This window comes from Tyto alba, unplaced genomic scaffold (genome assembly GCF_018691265.1).
Source record: "Tyto alba isolate M040663 unplaced genomic scaffold, T.alba_DEE_v4.0 Super-Scaffold_6, whole genome shotgun sequence".
Lineage (NCBI taxonomy): Eukaryota > Metazoa > Chordata > Aves > Strigiformes > Tytonidae > Tyto > Tyto alba.
The window spans coordinates 56462503-56486059 of NW_024881327.1; the positions used below are offsets into that span (position 1 = coordinate 56462503).

The 23557-nt window shown below is 51.5% G+C and overlaps 2 protein-coding genes across 4 annotated transcripts in view; one reads left to right on the forward strand and one right to left on the reverse strand.

The window, feature by feature from the left end:
* The first annotated feature begins 811 nt into the window (after positions 1-811).
* DOK1 (docking protein 1) lies at positions 812-8226 on the forward strand. The gene is made up of 5 exons (XM_042807823.1): positions 812-1141; positions 1551-1847; positions 4444-4555; positions 4711-4883; positions 6669-8226. Exons 1-5 carry the CDS (start codon positions 812-814, stop codon positions 7782-7784), a joined length of 2028 nt encoding a protein of 675 aa, XP_042663757.1. The 3' UTR covers positions 7785-8226.
* Positions 8227-10393: 2167 nt separating this feature from the next.
* Positions 10394-23557, reverse strand: part of LOC104363744 (meiosis 1 associated protein) — a 36930-nt gene continuing 23766 nt past the window's right edge. For 2 of the 3 annotated variants that reach the window (XM_032996626.2, XM_032996635.2), the window contains 6 exons: positions 18944-19117; positions 16746-16893; positions 15419-15560; positions 14641-14847; positions 13626-13781; positions 10394-13326 (listed from right to left, as the gene is read on the reverse strand). In XM_032996626.2, coding sequence (XP_032852517.1) covers positions 13186-13326; positions 13626-13781; positions 14641-14847; positions 15419-15560; positions 16746-16893; positions 18944-19117 — 968 coding nt within the window. In that variant the 3' untranslated portion in view covers positions 10394-13185. Of the gene's footprint in view, positions 13782-14640; positions 14848-15418; positions 15561-16745; positions 16894-18943; positions 19118-23557 lie in introns of all 3 variants that reach the window. The other variant, XM_042808381.1, reaches the window with a different exon arrangement.

The window sequence follows — 23557 nt, forward strand, 5'->3', positions numbered from 1 at the left end:
GGACACAGCATGGCTGGAGGTAGGGAGGTGTGTACGACATTACCCTGTCCCAGAAGGCTGTCAGAGAAGGAAGTCAAGCACGGCTGTGCATACATGGGTGTGTTTGCTGTGATTCTTCCCCTTCCCTGTCGTCTCTGGGAGCACCTGCCCATTTGTTCCATGGGTTTCTTAGACTTTGAAGTTGAGCTAAGTGGCCTCTAATTCTTCACTTCCTTATTTTTCTTTTATCAAAGACAGGCACTGTGTCACTCCTTTTTTCCTGTTCTCTGAAACGTTGTCCATCCTTTACTGGTTCGCAATATTACCCTCACTTACCTTCAGTCCAGCCAAACTGCTATTTCCCGTTATCTAGCAGGAGCGTGCACCTCTGTCACTCACGTTAGCGGTGTTCACCGAGCAACCGCAGCCAGACTTTGAGTGCTGGGCAGGGCTGCCTTGCAGGGTGGCTGGCTGCACAGCTGGTGATGCCAGGGTCCTCCCACAAGGACTCGGGTGACTGCCGAGTGTGATTTACCTTAAGCCTTTTTTTGTCCCTGCTTGGGTCCCCCCGCACTTCCTCAGTGAATCCATTGAGCACTTGCGTCCTGTCACCTTCTGCTGTCCCCCCCAGTCCCAGCGGGACGGTGGGGCACACGGCCGGCTCAGTATCCTACCGCCGACACCTTCCTTTTTGAAGGTTTCCTTTCAATCCTTCGCGTTTCTTGCTAGTTACGACTCGTGTCGGTCGGAAGGCCCCCGTGGCTGGGGAAGGGGTGGCCGAGGCCCCGTCTCCTCCCCCCGCGGGTCTGGAAGCCGAGAGCCCTCCCGCGGGATGCGGCCGGCACGGCAGAGCGGCGCCAGCCCCGGCAGCGCCCCGCCGCTTTCCCGCCCGTGTCAGCGCGCCGCCGGTGACCCCCGCGGCTCCCGACCCGCCCGGCGCAGCCCCGCAGAGACCCCCCGGGCTGGGGACGGGGACGGTCCCGGACCCGGTGCCGGTGCCCGCCCCCCGCCCCCCGCCTCGGGACGTGGCTCCGAGCGCCCCGGCCCCGCCCCCCCGGCGGCGCGGGCGGCGGAAGCGCGCGGCGGGCGGCGGCGCGGGATGGACCCGCCAGCCAAGGAGGGGTCGCTGCTCGTGCAGCACAGCCACAAGTTCGGCACCAAGGTGGGCGGCCTGCGGGGGGGGCAGGGGGGAACCGGGACGGGACCGGACGGGACGGGACGGGACGGGCGGGCGGGCGGGCGGGCTCCTCCTCCTCCCTCCGGGTGCCGGCGGGCTCCGTGCCGCCGCCCCGGCCCGGCCCGCCGTCCCCGCTGCCCGCGGCTGGGCGCGCTGCCGGGCCGCCGACTGGCCGTGGGGGAGGCGAGGCCGGGACTCTGCCGGGCGCGGTGGGGCCGGTGCCCGCCGCTCGGCCCTGGCGGGGCGGGGCGGGGCGGGACGGGGCGCCCGGGCCGGCCGGCACCCCCGGGGCCGCCTCCGGCGAGCTGCCGCGCCGGCCGCCGCGCCCCACGGAGCCTCCCCTGCGCCCCGCCGCCGGGTGTCCCGGGCCCGCCGTGACCCCGCTGCCTTGCAGAGGTGGAAGCGGAGCTGGTTCGTGCTGTACCCTGCCAGCCAGCACGGCGTCGCCCGCCTGGAGTTCTTCGACTGCAAGGAGCCGTCGGCGCCGCCCGAGCGGCTGGGCACCCGGCGGCTGGACAAGACGGTGGTGCGGCTGGCCGACTGCACCAGCGTGGGCCCCGTGGCCGAGAGCGGCCCCCGGGCCGGCACGGCCGTCTTCCGCCTGGAGACCAGCGACAGGAGCTACCTCTTCGCGGCTGACAAGCAGCAGAGTGAGGAGTGGGTGGCGAAGCTGTGCGAGATCGCCTTCCCGGTGAGCCCCCGGGGCGAGCGGAGGGGCGTCGCGGGCACCGGGGCCTGGCCATGGCAGCCCTCGAGGAGAGGGGCTTCACTTGGCAGCCCGCACAGGGCAGGGGAGCGTGTGCGGTGGGGGTGGTGGCGTGACCCCTTCCCAGCACCTGGCCCTGGGGCTCCAGTCCCCTCTCAATAGCTCCCACTGTGCTAGCAGCCAGGTGGGTTACAGGACCCTTTGGCATGCTGTCAGTAATTCTTGGTGGCAGCTCCAAATTTCAAGTCGGTCTCTTCTTCCCCGCTGCGGAGCCTGTCCTCGCCCTCTCCGGAGACCTGGCAGGGCCCAGGTGATGGCTGAGCAGCGTTTCCTCTTGGCCCAGCCTCCACTGCCTTTCCTGCCACAGCAGAAGCAGAGCCGTGAGAGCGTCGCAGTGCCTGGCTCTGGGACGCACCTCTGGGCAGCACAACTGGTGCACCCTCTCGCCTTAGCCTTGGGGCTTGATCCTGCCTGCTGCTGGGAGCACCCCAACGGTGCCGGGCTGGTGGCACAGCCTTCAGGCTCCCCGTCCTCTGCCTGCACTCCCATAGCAGCTCTACAGCCTTCCTGAGCTGGTGGTCATCTCGCATGACGCCTCCCTGCGAAGGCATTTTGGTCGATGGGTGGCCTGCAAGTACAGTCACCCCCACCATTCTGTAAGAGCAGCCCGTGCCTGCCCTGCCCCATGGGTCCCTTGCTCTCCTTCCTAGGAGATGTTCCCACAGCCCTGGGTTGTGCTCTAGGCGATTCCAGACTTTGAGTGCTGGGCAGGGCTGCCTTGCAGGATGGCTGGCTGCACAGCTGGTGATGCCAGGGTCCTCCCACAAAGACTCTGGTAATTGCTGAGTGTGATTTACCTTAAGCCTTTTTTTGTCCCTGCTTGGGTCCCCCTGCAGTCTGCTGTCAAGCCAAATGTGTCTGTGCAGCAAGCGCCCTGCTGACCAGGCCAAGAGGCTCTGCCATGGTACTGGAAGTCACTCTGGGTCCATGCCATGTCTGTTTGGTACAGACAGTGTTGCAGCCTTTGTTCTGGAAATGGTTGGTGGGGTCGAGCTAGGAACACAGAACACACCTTTGGAGTGGTGCAGGGTAGCAGCAAGGCAGAGGAACATCGACTCAGAGCAGGGGTGTGCTCATACCTTCCTTCATATGGTAGCTGTCAGTTGTTTGAGGTCCAGAAGCAACCTGACAGTTTAGGAAGTGTGGAGCAAAAGGCTACAGGAATAGCACGTGTTCTAGAAAGGCCTGGCCTAGAGAAAAAGGCAGAGGAGCTGCACATGGCCTCTCTGCAAAAAGCTCAAGATCCTCAGTTGTGATTTTTGGTCTTCTGCATAGAGATAGTGATTTTGTGTCGTGTTGTTTTGTTGCTGCCCAGAAGGTATGCAGGGTCCAGTAGCTTGGGAGCTAGGTCCAGAGATCATTTGGAGTTCAGAACAGAATTTATTTTTCTTTTGAAGATGAGGCAAAATACAGTCAAATGGAGCCCTAAAGGGCTCTTTCAAATTGGCCTTCGACTCCTCTATCCCAGGCTGGAACCCTGCTGCATTAGATGCTTTATCTGAGCAGGAGCTGCTGCTATCAGCAGTAGGACACTAGGTTTTAGCAGTCCCCGTTTTACTTAGGAGCCAAACAATTAGGAGCCTGATGGCCCCTTTTGGGCCCTGCCTCTTGTTCAGAAGGTTGAAGCTTGCTGAAGCAGCTCTTGCAGGTCATCTGTGGGCCTTTCATTTGCCAGGGGCTTCCCTGGAGGAGGATCTTTGCTATTGAGTGGTAGCACTGAAGGTGCATCCTCCCACACAGGCCTTTTGGGGACCCTGCTGCTGGGACACGGTTGCTGACAGTGTGTGCGTTGCACTTTCAGTTCTGCATGCACTAAAATAGAAGTGCTTGCTTCCCTTCTGCGGGCTGTGTACCCATACTGGCACCGCCTTCCTGCTTGCGCAGTAGCAGGACACAAACCCTTGCATTACCGGGTGGTCTCATCAGCCCCCTCCCTTGCTCGTACGGCTGGGAGCGTGTGCCTGGGCCCATGGGATGCTTTGGGTGCTGACGTTGCCTGTGGTGGAGCACATCAGTGGGGAAGCAGAGCTGTTCTCTGCATTGGCATGAAGGCACCCACACAGGCATGCCATAGCAGTCAGGCAGGCAGCAATGGAGTGGGCACATGGGACCCCCAGGTGCTGCCCCACAGAAGGCTGTATCTCAGTGCTGGCTTGTGCTGTGAGACAGGGTCTGGGGAGTAGGGCTGCCGGGAGTAACTGCTTTCTCCTGCACTCTGTCCAGTGCACAGCCCAGCTGTGGCCCAGCGTTGTGCAGGGAGCTGCAGGGAAGCCCCTCCTGCACTGCCTGGCCCTGTTCATGTCTGTTTGGGGCAGGTGGGCCCTGGGGTCTGTCACTGCCTCTGGGCAGGGAAGGGCTTGGTATGGCTGTAGGATGGCCAAGCTGTGTGGGGCTGGGGTAGGCCCCTTGGGGAGGGCAGCGGGGCCCAGGAGATGCGGGGCTGGGAGGGCAATGGCTGCAAGGGGACCCAGGGGCGGACGTAGGAGGAGCGGTCAGGGGCTGATCTGCTCTCCCTTATCAGGGAAATGGCCCCAGTGATGCTGGCGTGGCAGCTCGGCGTGTCAGAGAGGACAGCAGGGACGCACCAGCCCTGGAGATGGCGGTGAACTCCATCTACTACTCGAGAGACGAAGGTGGGACCTGCCTCTGCTCTGACTTTGGGCCACCTTCTGCAGGGCCTGTCCTGCTGCTGCCCCATCACTGGGGCTTTGGTGGGCAGAGTGAGGCCTCACCTAGGGCTAGGGATGCGGCTTCCTCCACCCTGCCCTGAGCATCCCTGTCCCCACAGTGAACGCTTTCTGGGTGACGGTGCAACGGACTGAGGCTGCGGAGCGATGTGAGCTGCGCGGCACCTACATTCTCAAGGCTGAGCGTGACAGTCTCGTCCTGAAGGACCCACGGACAAATGAGATCCTCTATGTCTGGCCGTACCGGCTGCTTCGGAGATATGGTCGGGACAAGGTAGGGAGTGGGGGGGAGCGGGGCCCTGCATGCCGTGCACCGAGGGCTATTTCCCTGCAGGCTTTCCCTTGCCGAAGGGTAAGGAGCTGATGTGCCTGACCAGCCTGTGGCAGCCGTGCAGCTCTGCCAAATGCCAAAACTGCTATAGCCCTCGGCAACCACAGCAAGTGTCCCCAGGGGCATCTGTGGTCCTGTTATATCCTTGGTTCCTGCCTGTGCCACTGTGCAGGAGCATGGGCTAGCAGGACACCTGTCCCCACCAAGAGCACGGCTGTACAGAGCCTTTCTCTGTGTAATCATTGCCTCACTCCCACTGGGACCGTTGCAGCCCCAGTGGCCAGCCGGCCCCTCTGCCGGACATCTCCACGGCTGGCTTGCCCCCCTTCTCCATTCCAGCGCTCCCCAGCCTGTGGTGTGGGCAGGCATATCCTTCCGTGCTGCACACAAGCTCTCCCCAGCCTCCAGGGACCTTGGCTCCCTGCAGTCCTGGCTCTGCCCTGGATTCAATCCATCCCTCTGAAAGGGTGGTAGCCAGAGCAGGAGGGGCTGTCAGTTACTCTGGATTTCTTCACCCTACAGGGTAAACTGCTCTTAGCCTGGCTAACCTGCGTAGGTCTGTCCCCTCTCCAGTGTCCACCAGTCCTTGATCTGTCTTGCTGCTACCCTGAGTGCAAGAGGTACCTGCTGCACTGGACGGGGAGGAAGTGGTCTCCTCAGGGCTGTTTATAGAAGTGACGGTGTTGGCTGCAGTCTGCTGATGGTGCTTTCTGCGGCACTTTACCAAAACAGAAGTGGAAACTGAGCTGCTCTTGGGGAGGCATCTGGCTCATCTGCAGGGGCAGGATGATAGCCACATGGTATAAGGAGCAGGGAGCTGCACCCACAGGTCCCAGAGCGGTGACAGCTTGGCTGTGCTTGTGCTTGGCAGTGCTGACCCACAAAAGGAAGTCTGTCCCCAGAGGCTTTTGTAGCAACCCCAGAGACTGCTGCTGCATGTGCAAGAGCACCAGTGAGGCAGAAAATATCACCTGGATTCAGGGACTGAGGTTCAGGAAGGGTGTGGGCAGCTGCCAGTGGGAACCTGTGCGTGAGTGTGTGCTCAGGCCTGAGGAACACAGCCTTGGTGCAAGACTTCTCTTTAAAATACTTTATAGCATTAACAGAATAATGCTGGTAAGGCAAATGCTTTGCTTACTATTGGTAGCCAAGCTGCTGCTTCTGGCCTTTTTCCCGTGGAAAGCAGCATTCTTCCGTCTTGTATTTCTCATTTCTGGATCGCTTCCCTCCTGCCCGACTAATGCTGACTTACCCAGGATGCCCGTAAGAGTTTCCCCTGCTGAACTGTCACTCTTCACACCTTTCTCCATTCTCAATGCTAACTGCGTATTATTTTCTAGACTATCTGGTGCCAGCTGACCCTGGTGAAATTGCTCAGGTAAGGTGGCAGATCTCCAGCAGGACCTGCAGCTCTGGCCCTGGAGCATCACTCGGTGACGTCCCCTCAAGTGTGTATCTCGCTCCAGTTTCACAGCTTGTTCTGACTGGCTGGGCAGCGCAGCCTCCCCCTGCCCACGTGCTGTGAGGCTGCTGAGCGCAGCATCCCCTGGGGTGGTGCTTGCTGAGCTGTGGCGCTCAGTGTGGGGAGCAGAAGGAACAGGATGTCCAGCGAAGTCTTTTGCAGGATGTGCGGGATCAGCACTGCAGTCACGTGCCCTTCAGCAGGAAGCACAGTGTGCTGGGTTGGCAGGTGCTGAGCAGGATGTGACCCTTCCGCTTCCCCTGCAGGTGATGTTCTCCTTCGAAGCTGGCAGGCGCTGTGACTCCGGCCCAGGGAACTTCACTTTTGAGACCAAGCAGGGCAACGAGATCTTCCGCCTGGTGGAAGCCTCCATCCGGGAGCAGAAAGCGCAGGTGGAGGAGAACCGGCAAAGCTGCGACTCACTGGATGCAGACAGCCCCAGCATGGTGCTGATCCGCCAGGCCCTGGCCGACTCCCTGACCCTGGAGCTGCCCGCAGAGGGGGATGATGCCCTGGCACCCAAAGTGGGACTGGCGCCCCGGCCCAGCGCAGTGCCAGAGGAGAGAGACGTCACGTCTCTGCTGAAGACCCGGACTCTTCCAGAGCTCCCTGTGCTGCAGGCCAAGCCCGTGGTCCTGAGCACACCCCCACGCTCCCCTCTGCCAAAGGTGCCCCACGCCGTGCTGCTGGCTGAGGACCTGTCCAGCGTGTACTCGGAGCCCCTGGACTCGGTGAAGGGCTGCCGGCCCTGGCTGGACCCGCTGTACTCAGACCCCATAGACACCAAGCCTGCGAGTGGGGCCAAGGCACCCAGCAGTGCCTCGGATGAGACGAAGCCCCGGCTGCCAGCGCCGCTGTACTCGGGCATGTACGACCAGGTCCAGGCTGAGGGACGCAGCCAGACCCCTGCAGTGCCCGGGCGGAGGGAACACATCTATGATGAGCCCGAGGGTCGTGCTCCCCGCTCGCTGCCCGCCCCCACCTGCATCTACGACGAAGCACGGCCCACGGGCGAGGCCTGGCGCACCCAGGGCCACGACGGCAGGGGCGGCTACGAGTATCCCTACAACCCCAGCACGGACGACTATTCGGTACCTGCCTTCCAGGCCAAGGCCAAGGGCCCCAAGCCGGTGCCTGCCCCCAAGCCCCAGGCAGCCTTTATCCCTAAAAGCGCTGAGAAGAGTGGGGACCCTGGCAGGCGGCGAGGGAATGCAGCTCCTGAGAAGGTGGTTGTCAAACCCAGCCTCAACAGCAGCAACAACAACAACAACATGGAGGTGCTGTACAGCCAGGTGGTGAGGCCCCGGCATGGGCAGAAGAAGGAGCAGTCTGTGGATGAGTGCAGCTTGTCGCCTGTCTACGAGGACTTAGGAGAGATATAGGGTGCTGCTGCTCTGTACCTGCCCAGGAGGGGCTGGGGGGCCCAGGCCCATTCGTGAACAGTGCTGGCTGCTGTCCTCCGTGGGTCCTGGGGGTGGCTTGTGGTTGCGGACTGTTCTGGCTCAGGCAGAGCCCCTCTTGTTCACCAGCACTGAGGGGCTGCGTTTCCCCGGAGGCCCTTTCCATAGCAAGAGCAAGATACCTGTGGCTGGTGCGGGTGCCAGCACGCTTCTCAAGCTCTGGAGCTGGCTCCACTGCCACCTCATCTGCAGGAGGGCTGGCTCTGTCACCCTGTGCCTGCTTCTCTTGGCTCTGCTCTGGCTCCCTCTCTGACAAGGCTGCAGGGCTGGGATGCCTGTTGTGGTGCATGGGAGACTGCTGTCAGTCTCCAAAAGTATTTTTATACAAAATTATTTTAATATTAAAAGCTGTCTTAGAATGAAACTCTTGCCTGTGGCATGTCTGGACTGTCAGGCATATGGATGGGGAGATCCGGGCGCAGTGCGGTGGAGCAGGGTGGCCCGGCTGAGCAGTGTTCACGTATTGGCATGGTTGTGTCTGTGCCAGAGCTACTGAGCTAAGAGGAAACCATGAAGAAAAGCACGTGCCAGGCTCAGCTGTGGTAAGGATGCCCTGATGCCAGAGGATTAAGGCGCATGAGAGTGCAGGCTTGCAGATACCTTTTATGTGGTGATCTGGGCACAGAATCTTGTGATGGCCTCCAAGTGTAAGGCTGAGCAGGGCCAGGCTGCAGCTCTGCTGCAGCTCACTCGGTGTTGATTAGTGTCATGATCTCTTATTCCCCAGCCTGATCCCTCTGCTGATTTTTTTCCCCCTGTTCCCAGCTGCTCTTGAAAGGCCTGGGATGGCCCAGGCTGGATCCCATTGTCTTTAATGTCAAAAACTGTGTGGTCTGAGGCCAGGGGTTTGGCTGTGATTGCTGTGTGGCCAGCCTTGGGAAGAATCCTGTGCAGGGGAAAACCAGATTGTCCTTTTGGTGCTGGTAATGGTTTTGAGAGACTTTATGTCCCGTCTGTATGGGGCTAGACCAGGCACCCTGGCATTTGCTGTCCCTGAGTCTGGACAGGGCTACTGATGACTTCTGCAGGTTTACCAATCTGTTGATATAGACAGCAACAAAACAGCCAGCTGACAAGCAGCCCTGTGATGTACCTGTGGAGGCGACTAAGCGTGACTTCTGCAGCCCCAGCTCAGACCCAGGGAGTCACAAAACCATCGGGGAAGTCTGGAGGATCAGGTTCAGGCCCCCAGGCTGGTGAGATGGTGACAAGGTGGTGAGCTTTGACTAGGCATTTGTCTGATGCCCAAGTTGCAGGGGGGAAGCCTCAGTCCTGTGTCCTGTAACAATACAGCACAGCTGTAGCCAGGACCACTTTGTGGCTGTTCTCTTGTGCTGGGTCCTCCCCCACTGGGGTTTTGCTGCAGGAAAAGTGAAAAAGCCTAAGGGGCTTTGGGAATCTGGGGGAGGTTGAGGTGGCTCCGGCCTGGCATGAGAAGCATGAGCAGCAGGCATCTCAAGAGCAATTCTGCCTGCCTTCTCCAGAGAAGAGCTCTGGGTGTTGCTTAGCAAGGGCCTAGGCCGCCTGCCCATGATCCTTGCTTGTGACTCCAGTGTGAGGCTCCAAGACTAGATGAAGAGCAGCCTCCACTCCCCTTCCATATGGCCATGGGTACTTGTGCATCTTCATCACTGCAGTCACTATCTCAGTGCACTGTGTTTGCAGCGTCCTGTGGAGCTGAGCGTGGCGGATGTACAAAGTGGCCAACTCAGCTTTCACTAAAGAGGGCAACTGTGAGAAAGGAAAATGCTTCAGCATCTGTGCCAGTCCAGTGGTCACTGCACAGCCCTGCACGCCTCTTGACTTGGAGGAAAGGATACTTACTTTTCTTGCTTCAGCAATGACATCATCTCTTGTAACAGCCTACCTGAGACTAAGATGTAAGTGCACAAGATGGGAGGAATGCTCCTACACGTGGCCTGCTTTATTTATGCACCCTGCCACATGACAAAGAAGTGTGTGCAGTGGGGAAGGGTCTTAGTCTCTGCTGATTGGAAAGAGACAGTCTGTTCTTTCCTGGCTTAGTGTTGTGGACAAGACCTGTCATTTTGCTCAGACTGCTGCTGTGTGCTTTACCTTATCTCCTTTCTGTCAGCAGTTCAGGGTGTAATAGATGCTTTGGGAAAGCATAAGAAATAAGGTAAATACAGAGTGAGCCTTTGGCTGGTCACAGCCTTCCTGTTGTCAAAGCAAAAGTCAGCAATGAACCCTGACTTTAGGACCAGGAGATGATCTTTCTGGATTCTGCCTAGATTAGGATTTCTTCTGTCTGCCTTCACAGAATCACAGGATGGTTTGGATTCAAAGGGACCTTAAAGCCCCCCCAGTGCCCCCCCTGCCCCGGGCAGGGCCCCCTTCCCCCAGCCCAGGGGGCTCCCAGCCCCGTCCAACCTGGCCTTGAACCCTTCCAGGGAGGGGGCAGCCACAGCTTCCCTGGGCACCCTGTGCCAGTGCCTCATCACCCGCACAGGGAAGAATTTCTTCCTTACATCTAATCTAAATCTGCCCTCTCTCAGTTTAAAACTTTTACCCCTTGGCCTGTCACTACAGGCCCTGGTAAAAAGTCTGTCCCCATCCTTCTTATAAGCCCCCTTTAGGTATTGAAAGGTGGCCAGATGGTCTCCCTGGAGCCTTCTCTTTTCCAGGCTGAACCCCCCCAACTCTCTCCGCCTGGCCTCACAGGGGAGCTGCTTCAGCCCCCCGATCGTTTTTGTGGCCCTCCTCCTTTTCCTCTCCTTTGTCTCACTTCCACGGTCCCCTTACAACTAATTTCCATGTGTTTAATCAGTGAAGCACCTGGGTGCAGCTCAAACACAACCATGGCACGTCGCTGTGGTTGTGTGCCATGGCAGAGTTCAGTCTCTGTACTTGGAAAATGGTATCCTGGCAGCCGGTCCTGAACAAGGCTCTGCTGAGGTGCTTGGGGATGCATGGCTTATGCTTGGCTGCTCACTCTGTTTTCTTACAGTGCAGAAATTGTCCTGGACAAGCAGCTTTGTTTGCTTCTGCCCAGTACAGGTGCTATGGGCCGGATTGGGTGATCCTCTGGATATCAAGACTTCCTCACATGAGGACAGACTGTGTGCTTCCCTGTTCTCTGCTAAAAGCCCATGCCCCGGATTAGCTGAGACACATCAGAGTACAGGTTTAGCAGCCAGAGCCGGGATGCAACAGAAGAAGTAGTCTTGGTCTATCTAGGCCAGGTGCAGCTTTTACCAGAAGAAAATTACTTGGGAGCTACTCACAGGCCAAGCAACCTCTTCCCCTTGGGGCTACCTTTTTCTCTTTCTCGTTCTGAAAGGTATGTTCTTTTATAATGGCTACCGCCTCCCCTTTAGGGCCTAGTGTGGTGCAGACATGAGACAACTGTTCTGCCAGGATATCCTTTCTCACACTGGCATTAGGGAAAGCACCCAAGTTCCTTCTGGCTGTCAAGAGTTGGTCAGAGCAACAGTGCAGTTATTGCCCTGCTTCACACTGTGGTGATCTAGTGGAGGGCCTTTCAACAGGGACCCCCAAACTGCCCCGATTTTGTGATTTGCTTCCCCTCATAGTCTTTTTCTTCTTCTCAAGTTTCCCCTTTAGCAGCTTCTTTCTATCAGCAATAAATCATAAGCCCCTGTTTACCACTTCCCATCGGCAAGGTGTTTTGTTGACTTTGTTCCCCAGTTTAGTATTTATTATATGGTTACCAAAGTAAATTCCATCTGCATCATCAGTTCAGTCAAGCTAATCCACCGTTGTGTTGTGTTGTGCCACATATACATCCCTCAGCCCGCCTGATTTTGTCACTTGCGTATTTTCTGGTTGGCATGCACCAGGCTGGGCCGTTTATATGTGTTACTGCCCTTTGCTACTGCTCCTTCCACAGTTCCCTGTGTTCTGAGCTTGCTGGAGACAGGCAGGGGTTAGCCACCAGCTTCCATACCCTAACAAACCCATATCCCCATGTCTGCAGGGGTGTCTGCCCTGTTCTCAAGGTACCTGCCCTGGACATCTCACCCCAAGCAGCTGCCTGAGATGCAGCCTCATGCCAAGCATGGAGTGTTGCCGAGGCATGGGAAGAGCAAGTCCATGTCCTGGGTGGCTAGCAGGGCCTGTTACTGAGCTGGGATCCCAGGGAAATGAGGTGGCTCCAATGGCTCCACTCTCCTGCTGTAGCAGTTCCCCTGGGAGCACGGTGTTTGCATTGTGCCCTTGGTCATCTACTGCTGTTTCTCAGGAAGTACACGTCAGTGCTGGGATTGCTGCACACAGTACACATTATAAACTACAGACAGTAAGTGAACATTATGGTGGATAACTTTATTTTGAAACAGCTTGTCAGAATGCAGTAAGTAGAACACAAACCCTTGCTAGTGCTCGGCATACAGTTAGCCTAGTGACACCACCCTGCTTCAGCTGAGCTGAGCTGCCCTCAGCTCCTTCCCTGCCAGGGGCAACTGTCCTATGTCTGCATTGAAAAACAGGCTAGCACCTGTGCAAGCACTGGGCAGAAGCTCTCTGGAAAGCTCCAGGACAGCTCACCCCATCTCCTGAACCCTGCCAAAATGTACTTGCCATGTTGTCTTGCAGACAGCCCCATAGGCACAGATGGGCCATAAGGAGAGGGGCGTCCAAGCAGCAGTTGGCTGGGAGAATGGTGCTGTGCTGCAGTTCCAGCTGTGGTAAGCTGTCACTGTGTAGGAGCCAGCCAGGGCATTACGACTGTTACAAACCCCTTCATGAGCTGGGGAGTTGGACAGTGAAACCAGTTACAGAAGCAAGCAAATCGGCATCATCATGGATAGTGCTGCTCTCAGTGCGGCAGTGTTCTGGGCTTTAAGATTGAATTCATAAGCCCTGTTTTATTTATATATAAGGCCTATTGAAATGCCCTGCTAAACCTGCTCCTGCAGGATGAGGGCAGCTTGACATTACTTCCTACTTTATGTTTGACTTCCTCGCTGCCCTGCTTGCAGCTTTTCTGTACCCGCTGACAGCAATCTGTGGTTTGTGGCCTGTCCGAGCCTAGTCTCAGAAACCAAAATTTGAGGCATGCTGGTGATGTGTGGCTGACAAAAATAGGAAATACAGGGTGTTGCAGGGATAGCTGAATCTCTGGACAGAGGGCTCCAGAGCAGCAGGCTTCCTGCAGACTGACTTGGTGACTAACAAAACCATAAAACAACATGGAGGAACAAACAACGGGAAGTGCCTGTCTGACCAAGGCTGAGCTTAGTGTCTCGCCTGACCGCTTCCGGCCTGGTGCGTAAGGCTTGGCAGCTGCGCAAGAAGCCAAGCCGTGACTACATGTGAGCAGGCTCAAGCAATACACTGGGGTTCACTGCAGGAACTCATCGTACTCTTTGGGGAGCAGGGAGCGCTCACAGGAATATCTCCTCACTGCTGCTGGTCTGAACACTTGGACAGGAGAAGGAGCCATCAGAAGGGGTGCCACTGTGGCTTTGGCTCTGCTCTGATGCTGCAATACAGGGACAAAATACAAATGAACCTTGTGGGAGGAGGCACTGGTTTGCCCAGCAGTGTGCTGTCCAACCGTGTCTGCATGTGCCAGCTGTCCAGCATCCCTCTCCTCAATTGCATGAGTTTATGCTACACCCATCCATCTGCTCTGCCAGCTGCATGTGAACGTTGCCCTGCCATATGCTGCTTTCCCTGTACTGCTGGGGTACCAGGGAGCTGCCCTCAGCCTTTCTGCAGGAAGCAGACCAGAAGGGCAGAACAGAGAATATCTAGGCTAGTCAAAGGCAAGAGACATACCTGCTTGGGTTGATGCCGCTCTGGTCGCTGGTCCCTGGGCTGGGCCTGCTGCCAGTGCAGAGGTTTGTACAACATGCTTTTCAGGTATTTGTAGAGGTTGCTTTTTATGTGCAAGGGGTTATAAGCAACTTCCACTTCCAATCTGTTCAGGGCACTCTGCTCAGACAGAAGAAAGAACATAGTGGCTGTGAGATGTGAGAGATGTAGAGGCTGTTGGGTTTGCTTGTGTTTTTTTGTTGGTTTTAGTGGCGAGGGCTTTTTTTGGAGGGATGAGTGTTACAGATACTCTGTGCCACCCTGCAGTGAAGGGAGAAGGAATCTTTGGCTGTGCTGCTACCCACAGACCGTGCTTAGCTGTGTATAGAACAAGAGGCATCTGCAATCAGCTCTTAATGGATTTAAGCATGCCCTTGCAGGATGCAGTCCTATCCTCCCCTCATGCCCAGCATCAGCCAACAAGCTGGAACACCCTTCGTGGGTGCCACCACTCTCAACTCTCTGCTTCATAAGGCCTCTTCTCCCTACCCCCAACAGACATGCAACATGGCTCCAAAGGACAGGCATTTCCTTTCTGTGAAGAAAGCTGTAGGATATATTGGCTGCTAGGAAGTTTTGGATTGCTCCATCATATTCCAGCTCCCACTAGACATTTTCACAGACGTTTCCTCCTCTACTCATCTGCTAAGACCTATAGTGAGGGTTCTGCCCTTCTTGGTGTCACCTGAAGCAGAGGCAGACAACTCAGGAAAACGTATGGATGCACAATAGGAAATGTAGAAGCCCGAATCTATTGGAAGAAATAGAGACACCTTATCTATTGATTTATCTTACGCCTAAAGCACCTCTCTGTGCAGTCTGAGGAGAACCATATTCCCCAGCAATGAGGGAAATAGATAGATACATCTTCAGCATCAGCTGCATGTCCTGTGCATAAAGGCTGATTGTTACTCCGATCCCTGCTTGTACAACTGGGATCCTTTCCACAGGTATTTGGGCAGGGCTGTCAATGACTTACCTCTATAGGGCCATGCACACTCTCAGGATGTTCACCAAGGAGGGCTGGGAAGGTTGATGGCAGCAAGAGCTCTCTGATGGCCACTGCTTTGACAAGTAGAGAGGCAGAGTCGGAAGGAACAATGATGTAGTAGGAATGCACCATGATGTTCCAGTTTGGGCTTGTGTTCTGTGGCTCACGTTTAGCCAAAAGCATCCACTTCCTTTTCTAAATGGCAAAATCCAAACCCAGTGTGAACAATGGGCAGTAGCCACTTCCTTCAGCACTTTCACTGTAGCGGCTGCTGGGTTCAGGAGCAGAGACATTCATACACATCAGAATAAGAACACTATTCTGCATTATGGTTGAGGATAGTATGTTGTTTGGTTTTGTTTTTTCATTGAATGGAAGACAATTCTTAAGAAAAATATCCAGTTTTGCTTTTTGCTTTACCACTTGTCAGTAATGGAAAGTTCTCAGTATCTTGAGCCTCGGTTAACTATTTTCACAATTAAAGATGCATGTCTAACTCCAGCCCTGACTTTTGCACTTCATACTTCCAAACACTGTATTTCTCATAGGCTAGGGGGTCTTCTCTAAGGTTTGATATGCTGTAGTGTCTTTCCAGTGGATGTATTGTCTGGAAGGATTTACAAGCCCAACTCAGGCCCATGAGATGAAGCTGCAGCTTTTGAAACATGTTTTCTGGTGCAGGCTAGACAGATAATACTAGATATGCACTAACTATTCCTTTCAATGCCAATCCCTCCCCATGAGACTGCAATTTTCACACACTCACCAGAAGACTATGACATAGAGCATGGAAGCTGTGCTGATTTATCTCCAGATCATCCCAGTCTAGCTGCCAGCAGCTTGTGGGCTTGATGATGAAGGGCAGGCCATACAGTACAGACTCACAGACCCCTTCAGACTTCAGAGCCCTGCAAATATACAGCTCACGTTAGTGAAGCACAGACAACATGCAACCAGCAAGAAGACTGCCAGGAGATGACTAGCTCATGTGGCTATGGCAGTAACAGCTACACTACTAATACATGCACTTAATGTCTGTGTTTCTGTGGCCTGTCAATATGAAACCTTGCAGAAAAGTCCAATTGCAGTGAAAAGAGGCTTTCTTGCCGATTTCCAGATTCCCTTCTATCTGCTTTGACAAAAGCATGCCAAGAAGCAAATTCAATCTTCATGCATTTTGTATACAAAACAGATTGTTAATCTGGCCTCTTGGGCAATAACTCACCCAGACAATTACATCTCTTCCAAAGTGATTTTTACTGGATTATGGTTATCCTTTGCTTAAACTGACATGTGCTTTACTCCTGCACAGAGCCAACACCCCAACACAAACACCACTATGGACTTTGTAGTGCTTGATGTTGCCTGTCCATAGCACACTTCTGCTTCATGACAAGGCATTATTGAGGAACTTCAGTGCTTTGGCTGTGGGCCATTTATGCACAATTACTGAGTGCTCTTCTGCTACTGACAAGATGAGAATAATTTTAAGAACAACTGTCGTATAGTTCAGAAATTATGCAAGATTGTTCCCATAAATAAACCTCAGAAAAGACACTAAAGAGCATAATTTTTCTTGTTATGTTCTGTGTTTACCAGCCATAGACAGGAAAGTGAATAAATTTTTACGTGAAGTCACACAGCACTATGAGGCTTTGCTTGCTTTTTTACTACTAGTCAACTAGTTAGCTCAGGCTCTGACATCCAGTTAATTGCTGTGGCCTCATTAGGTAGTGAGAGAAGGGCAGAATTATATATGGAGCAATGTCTGCAATCTACAGAGCTTAACACGGGAGGGCAAGAAACAACTGTTACATGAATAACATCTATGGTGTTACACTCATAAAGTGCTAGTGTCATGGTAACACCGTTTTTGACTCTGCACTCCTGTCTGCATGTATGGGATGTGCTGTTCCATAAGACTGAGTTACAGGGGTTGAGGGTATCTTGCATCAGAATTTTACTCACTAGCACCTTGAATCCCCCAGAGCTTTATGGTGATGTTATTAGGTCCTAGCTGAAATTGCACAGAAAGAGTGAAGGTTGCTTATTATACCAGCCTTCCCAAGCACAACGCATGTAACAACACTTACTTTACAACCCGGAGTTTATACAGTACTGTAGCTGGCCAGGCTGCCATCTGGCAGGGTGAGTTCAAATCTGCTCTCAAGGTGCCATCAACCATCCCAGAAAGTAGAGCTGGGTCGAGCAACCTCTCCTGCAAATCGCACTTCAGGCACACTAGGAGAAGGAGATTGGTTTAGATTGCTGGAAGTGCCAATGTTTAATACATGACATGTTCAAAGCACTTACAAACACTAAGTTAATGTTTTCTAGCAACAGCAACTGTTAAGGGAAGAACAACACTAAAGCCCGCGACAAAGCCACAATCTATCCCTAGGTTACACACAAGGGGAAATACCACATGCTTGGCAGTCCTGAAACAATGATTGGTTGGTAACTGGGCAGGCACGTTCCAGTTGTGGGGATAAGTGGCCAGCTGTAGAGGGAGCAGAAGCTCATTTCCCAGTGCCACACTGGGTTCAGGGCCACACATCTGCCAGCTTTTTTATCTGTGTTTGTGGAGAAACCCAGCACACTGATGACAATAATTCTGGTATATGATGATATATGGCTGCATACAGTTCCTCTGGCCTTTAACAGATTTCTTGAGTGTGGGAAGGTAAAAAAACCTGACTGCAGTGTAAGTTGGTTTGTCTTGCTAGCTATAATTAGACAATGCATCAAGTATGATAATCAATGTTATGATGAAGAAAAATCCATCTTTAACAAAATATCACAATTGTCTGTGCTGGTCTGTAGGCTGTTATGGTAGCTACTGTAGCTACTACATAAATAAAAAGTCACACCAGGCTTTCTGATCTGCTTCCTGTGGAGCATATCGGCAAAATCATAGAACCATAGGATGGTTTCGGTTGGAAGTCACCTCAAAGCTCCCCCCCAGTGCCCCCCCCTGCCCCGGGCAGGGCCCCCTTCCCCCAGCCCAGGGGGCTCCCAGCCCCGTCCAACCTGGCCTTGAACCCTTCCAGGGAGGGGGCAGCCACAGCTGCTCTGGGCACCCTGGGCCAGCGCCTCCCCCCCCGCACAGGGAACAATTTCTGCCTTATATATAACCTAAACCTACTCTTTTTCAGCTTAAAACTGTCCCCCCTCGTCCTACCCCCACCCCCTGACCCAGAGTCCCTCCCCCCCTCTCCTGCCCCCCCTTTAAGCCCTGGGAGGCCGCTCGAAGGGCTCCCCGGACCCTTCTCTTCTCCAGGCTGAACCCCCCCAACTGTCTCAGCCCGGCCCCCCAGGGGAGCTGCTCCAGCCCCCCCCAGCATCTTCGTGGCCTTCTTCGGACACACTCTTGCAGGTCCACATCCTTCTGATCTTGGGGGCCCCAAAGCTGGACACAGCACTGCAGGACACAGTACTCCACAAAAGCCACCAACAGCTCTCTATAAGCTTTGCTTCCAGCCTGGAACTGCCCTGTGGATCACCAGAAGAAAACACGTGTACTTCTGCTGTGATGACAATGGGAAACTACACGAGTACCATATTGGAGTAGCACTGCAGAGTCAAAGAAAGGGGATTTCCAGAACTGCCTATGCAGATTCCCATGGCAGTGCTATGGTGACAATACAGTTAACAACAACTTATGGGAAACACCTATGTCTTCTGTCACTATTGGTGTTTTCAGTGCTCACCCAAGGATGGGTTAGGGATTTGGACTTAGATTAGTAAAGGAAAAGAAATTACACATTCCTTATAAATTTTCCCATGCATTATTATAGTTGACAGCTCCAGCTAGAACATTAGCTATTTTAGTGCTAAATCAATAGCTATAACTACATGCCAAGTCCCTTTGTAAGACAGCCTTTATTTAAGTGCAGCTTTGGCACTGACTTTTAGTATCAAATACAAGGAACGCAATTTTTAGGGCTAAGCAACTGAGTCAGAAGGTCCTTGGCTCTCAGTATGTAAGGCGCTTTTTACCTTGACCAAGTGACTATAAATTCACATATTCTTCAAGGCGCATTTTTGCTGCAGAATGGAAATGAATTATAGCACCAGCAGCCACATGACATGGCAGCAACCTAGAAGCATTCTAAGCAAATGGCCCCTCTCAGCCTGAGACAACAGAAACTCCAGACAGCTTTCCAAGTTACCCAGAGACCTTACTTGGGTCTCTAAATGTGAGGGACTGTGCCCATAGGACAGGCCTGGGAAATCTTTAAGGCTGTGGGATTTAGGAGCTCCCTGCAGAGGAGGAGAGAAAATGAAATACTTGGGGGGGTCTTGGGTGCAGTGGCATGGCTGAAGCCTCCCGACGGAAGGAGGAGATGGAGGTGTTCTCTCTCTGTGCCATAGTCATGTAGCCATGTTTTAAACAGCATCTCCAAGCTGATGACATTGTCCTCTATGGTTTGCACATCGATGTCCATTCCTAGGATTGCAATGTCTGCAGGAAAAAAAAAAAAAGTGAAAAAGCACAAATATTTTCAGCCATAGGAAAGAACATTCCTTTGCATTTTCCACTACACTATACCTCCCTAGTCCCTCAAGTGTTTTCACAAGTGCTTCAGAAGCCATTACCATGCAAATCACAGCACAGCACTGTGTTTACAGCCCTCTTAAAATGACATTGTTGGAATCTGAGCTGCTCCACAGGCCACACCAACAATGGAATGGATGGCTGCTACCATCTTCAGGGGACTAATTGTGACTGATGCAAACCATCCTCTGCTGTTGTCATCTTAGCACTGGCCTCAGAGACTCTTCTCACAATTTTAAACCATTTCCTCCTTTTCCCTAAGCAAGGGACACTGGGTATGTTGATGCTATGAGAAATCAGAGAGACTGCAAAACTGAAATGCTATACTGCTGGGGAATTTTGTAGTAGTGATGGAAAAGTACTACTCCTCATACAGAAGATGAATGTTACTGTGAGAGACTCACGTCTAAGTGGGATGTGACAGTTACTTTGCAATATGGCCACATGACTAAATTGCTAAACATCCTCAGTGTGTGTTTAAAGGAGCAGCTGGTCACAGACCTGAGAAGAACAGAAGCAGAACTTGACCTGGACCTGACCAACACACAGGACATGTTTCAACACATGCTGCTTGAAGTGCTGCTTGGTAGCACAATAATCCCACAGCAGAACATCCTTGCAGATACAACAGCAGTCAAAACTATTCAGTACCATTACATTTAATTTCAAACAAGTGAAATGCATAAAATTTAGAGACTTGTTAAAGAGAAATCAAAAGTAAAAATGTTTGCAAGGATACAGCAAGTATTTAAGCTACCATGTTGGAGGTGCAGAGCAAATGTGTATGTTCTAGCAACATATTTAGGAACGGAGAAATGTAGGCTGGACAGCAGAGTTAGGAAGGTTAGATTAGATCCTTTCAAAAAAACCCCAAACCCGAAACACCCCCAAATAATAACTGAAAGGTGCATCCAAATGAGAACCTAGCATAAAGTCTAGTAGATTAAATAAATAAATAGGTAAAAGTGGAGAAAAAAAAAAAAAAAGAAATTTGATGAACAGTTTGCAAAATGTGTAAGACATGTAATATGCCCATTTGTAAACACAGAAGGAACAGATAGCCTGGTAACTTTAACATGGTGACCATACAGCTAGGATGTGAAACTGGTATTCTGAACAGATGAGTACATAGCAGAAATAGCCTTTTTTTTCCCCAGTGTGTTTACCAGGCCACTTGGGAACTAAAATACAGTGCTACATCCACTTGCAATGAGAAATCTATTCTTTATGCATTAGCATTTACAGTTTGCAAAAATGACACTATGCATCTGCTCCTGCATTAAAAAAAAAAAAAAAAAAAGACATAAATTCATTAATCTCCCTCTACATGGCAAATAATCTAGGGCCAATATAATGACTGTAATTCTTCAAATGGTCTGCAACTTCCAAAAGCACTTTTTGTAGTATGGCTAACACCGCAGGACATACTTTCTAATGGTCTCCACCTCCCAGCCATGAGGAAAGTGCTGAGCTCATGTAGGTTGTGCCTCCACAGCAAAGTAGAATCAACTCCTACTTGCAATGGAAGGGCCTTCACACTGTCCTTGATACTGAAAGCCTTTACTTCGTAATGTCCAGTCTGACCGTCCTTGGCTGCAAGGACATTTTTTTTTTTTTTTTTTTTCCCCCCTGAGTTCTTTCCAAATCTTTATAGTAAACCAATTATTCCCTTAATTTAGTAGCAGCTTTTAAAAACATATCATAAGTCTGCTACCATGCCTTACTCCAGTCTTCTCTGATGCTTATGGGAATATGAGTTTCTCCCCCATGGAGCAATACTGGAGGGTACTCTGGTGGAAGGGAATATTCTGCTTCTCTCTGGAGACTGCTCTTCATGAACAGAGCTATTACCACTGTCAGTCGCTTGCGCTGATGCTATGAGTCTTGCTCTTACTTGTGATACACTCCCTGCTTTTTTGAGACTCAGGTTTCTCTCTGGGATATGCACTGAAGATGGCATTAACACTTCAGAAGACAAATACCCGTCATTGACAAATAGTTTATACACTGGTGACAAGGGGAATTATCTGTGTTTTGAGAGACTGCTTGGGGGCTGGTAGATGTTTTAGGCCTTTCCTCAGTAAATATTTTCCTATTTTTTAATTTTCTCTTCTGTAATAGTATGTAGCCACTTACACATCTTAAGTTGGCACAATACATGACAACTTTAAAAAGAAATTCACTGCATTCACTGCTGTCCATTTTTAGGAAGAACAGGTTGGGATGCTGACATCTACTGTGTGATGGGTCTTAAAATTCCTGGAGAGCAGATATGCAGAGCCATTTACCGGTCAGCAATCTGCAGAGCACATAGAGAAGGTTCCCTGGGACTTGCAGAAGATGGATTATATTCATAAAAAATGTATTAGTGCTTTATCTTCAGTGCTTGTTTTTTGTTTTCCCAAAACAAAAATAGACAGGGCTCAGTGTCTATATCACATACAAATATTAACCTTCATTAGCAAATGGTTTGGCAATGCCCAGATGCTTTAAGTGTTTGTAATGGGATAGGGGCAAGAAAGAGAAAATAGTAATGCTCATGTTATCAATCAGAGGCCAGGCCACTGCATCCTATCAATTACTTCCACACACTAGTCCCACCACAAGCAAGCTTTAAAGAAACATTGCAGATTTCGTCTCTGTCCCACAGAGGAGGTGCTTTGCAGTTTTGAAAAAACAATCCTTGTTGCTCATCACATGGTCTTTGTCTAGAAGTTCACTCTCCCAAGGAGGTTGCTTTTGTGAAGAAAACAGCAAGCACTTTTCATCCACGACAGGTCGTTACTAGCATGTTCAAAGGTATTCTAATACTTGCCATCTGCAGGGCTTCAAAATTTTGGAGTCTTTTCTAGCTGCATTAACCTGGAAATGAGAGGGGATATCCTGATCCTGCCTTCTTTCAGTGCCATGGGAAATTGTAACTGTATATTAGTTGTTTTTTTTTTTTTTTTTCCCCCCTGCTACAGTCAACAAGAGAGGACATTTTCTGGGTGAGCTGAAAAATAAGGTGCTTTCTCTGAATGCAGATTTTGCATCTCCACATCACCTTGGTTTTGGAAGAAGCAATTTGTAGTCTAGTACTATGTGACAGTAAAATAACACAGGTAACATTCATTAATGGCCCAGTAGGAACCCTTGCAGTGGATTAGGATCTCACTGCAGTAGCTGCAGTATAAGCAAGGCAATGAGATCATCCGAGCCTTGAAGGTCTTACTGTCCAACAGAAGATCCAAAAGAAGGAAGCAGGGTAATACCATATACTCCATAGGAGTCAAAGAAGAAAATGCAAGCTTCTCACTGAATTGTTCATAATAGTGTCTTGAAATCATGGAATACAATTTCTTTTTATCTGGCAAGATAATCAAGTGACATGTCTCGCTGAAAGCCTGAGCCAAGTGTCACAGCTGCCACCTCCCTAATGGCTAAACCTCCAGCTTGTTGTCTGTGCCTTTCCTAGAGCAAGTGTCTGTCTTGAATACAATACTCAGCAGCATATTCAACAGTATAGGTAATTTTTTTCTTGCATAAATGGAAACTTCCAGCCTTGACCAGATATTTAACAAGCCCAGTCTAACAAGGCTGTTTCTGTGTATCTGGCATTTGCCAAAGACAATTGCTTCATAGAGACAGGGAACAACTGCACAAATGTGCCCCAAACCCTGTTTTTTCTTTATGTTCATTAATTATAATTTGTATTATGTCCTTAAATTTCACTCCGAAAATTCCTTAAAGAGTTGGGGCAGGAGGAGGGAGAAAAACTATTTAATTCCAATAGCTATATCTCAGTATAGGTTTGTTACTCACATAAATGGTCTGCAGTTCTACAGGAGTCCTTTAAAGACAAAAATTGATGATAGACCCTATAGCACAGCTTTGCAAGTTAAGTGAAAACAGGCTCACTTTTTCTTTTCCCAGGGTAGTGTGATCCCAGACCAGTTTCCTGATATTGAACAGTTTTGATGGAGGAAAGGAATGGAGGGGAGGGATTTAGGACTGTTTCTTTCAGTAACAATGGCTATACAGTACATGAAGTTACAATTTTAGTTGTTCCCGGAAATTTTGGCTACTTCTTTCATTCCAGTATGCCCTGAATACCAGGTCATAATTGTTAACCAAGTCTCAGAGCTCCCAAACATCCTTTTATCTAAAAAAGAAAAAAATAATCAAACTTGCATTTATTCCAGTGATATCTAAACATAGGTCACAGAAGATCTAAACATAAACATGATTTATAAGCATAGTTCCCAGCTCCTTAATTCTTAAACTGTTTTCCTGTGTTGTGGATTTTATTATAGGTATGTATGTCCAATAACCTCAGTTTTGTTATCAAAGTCTTAAAACAACAAC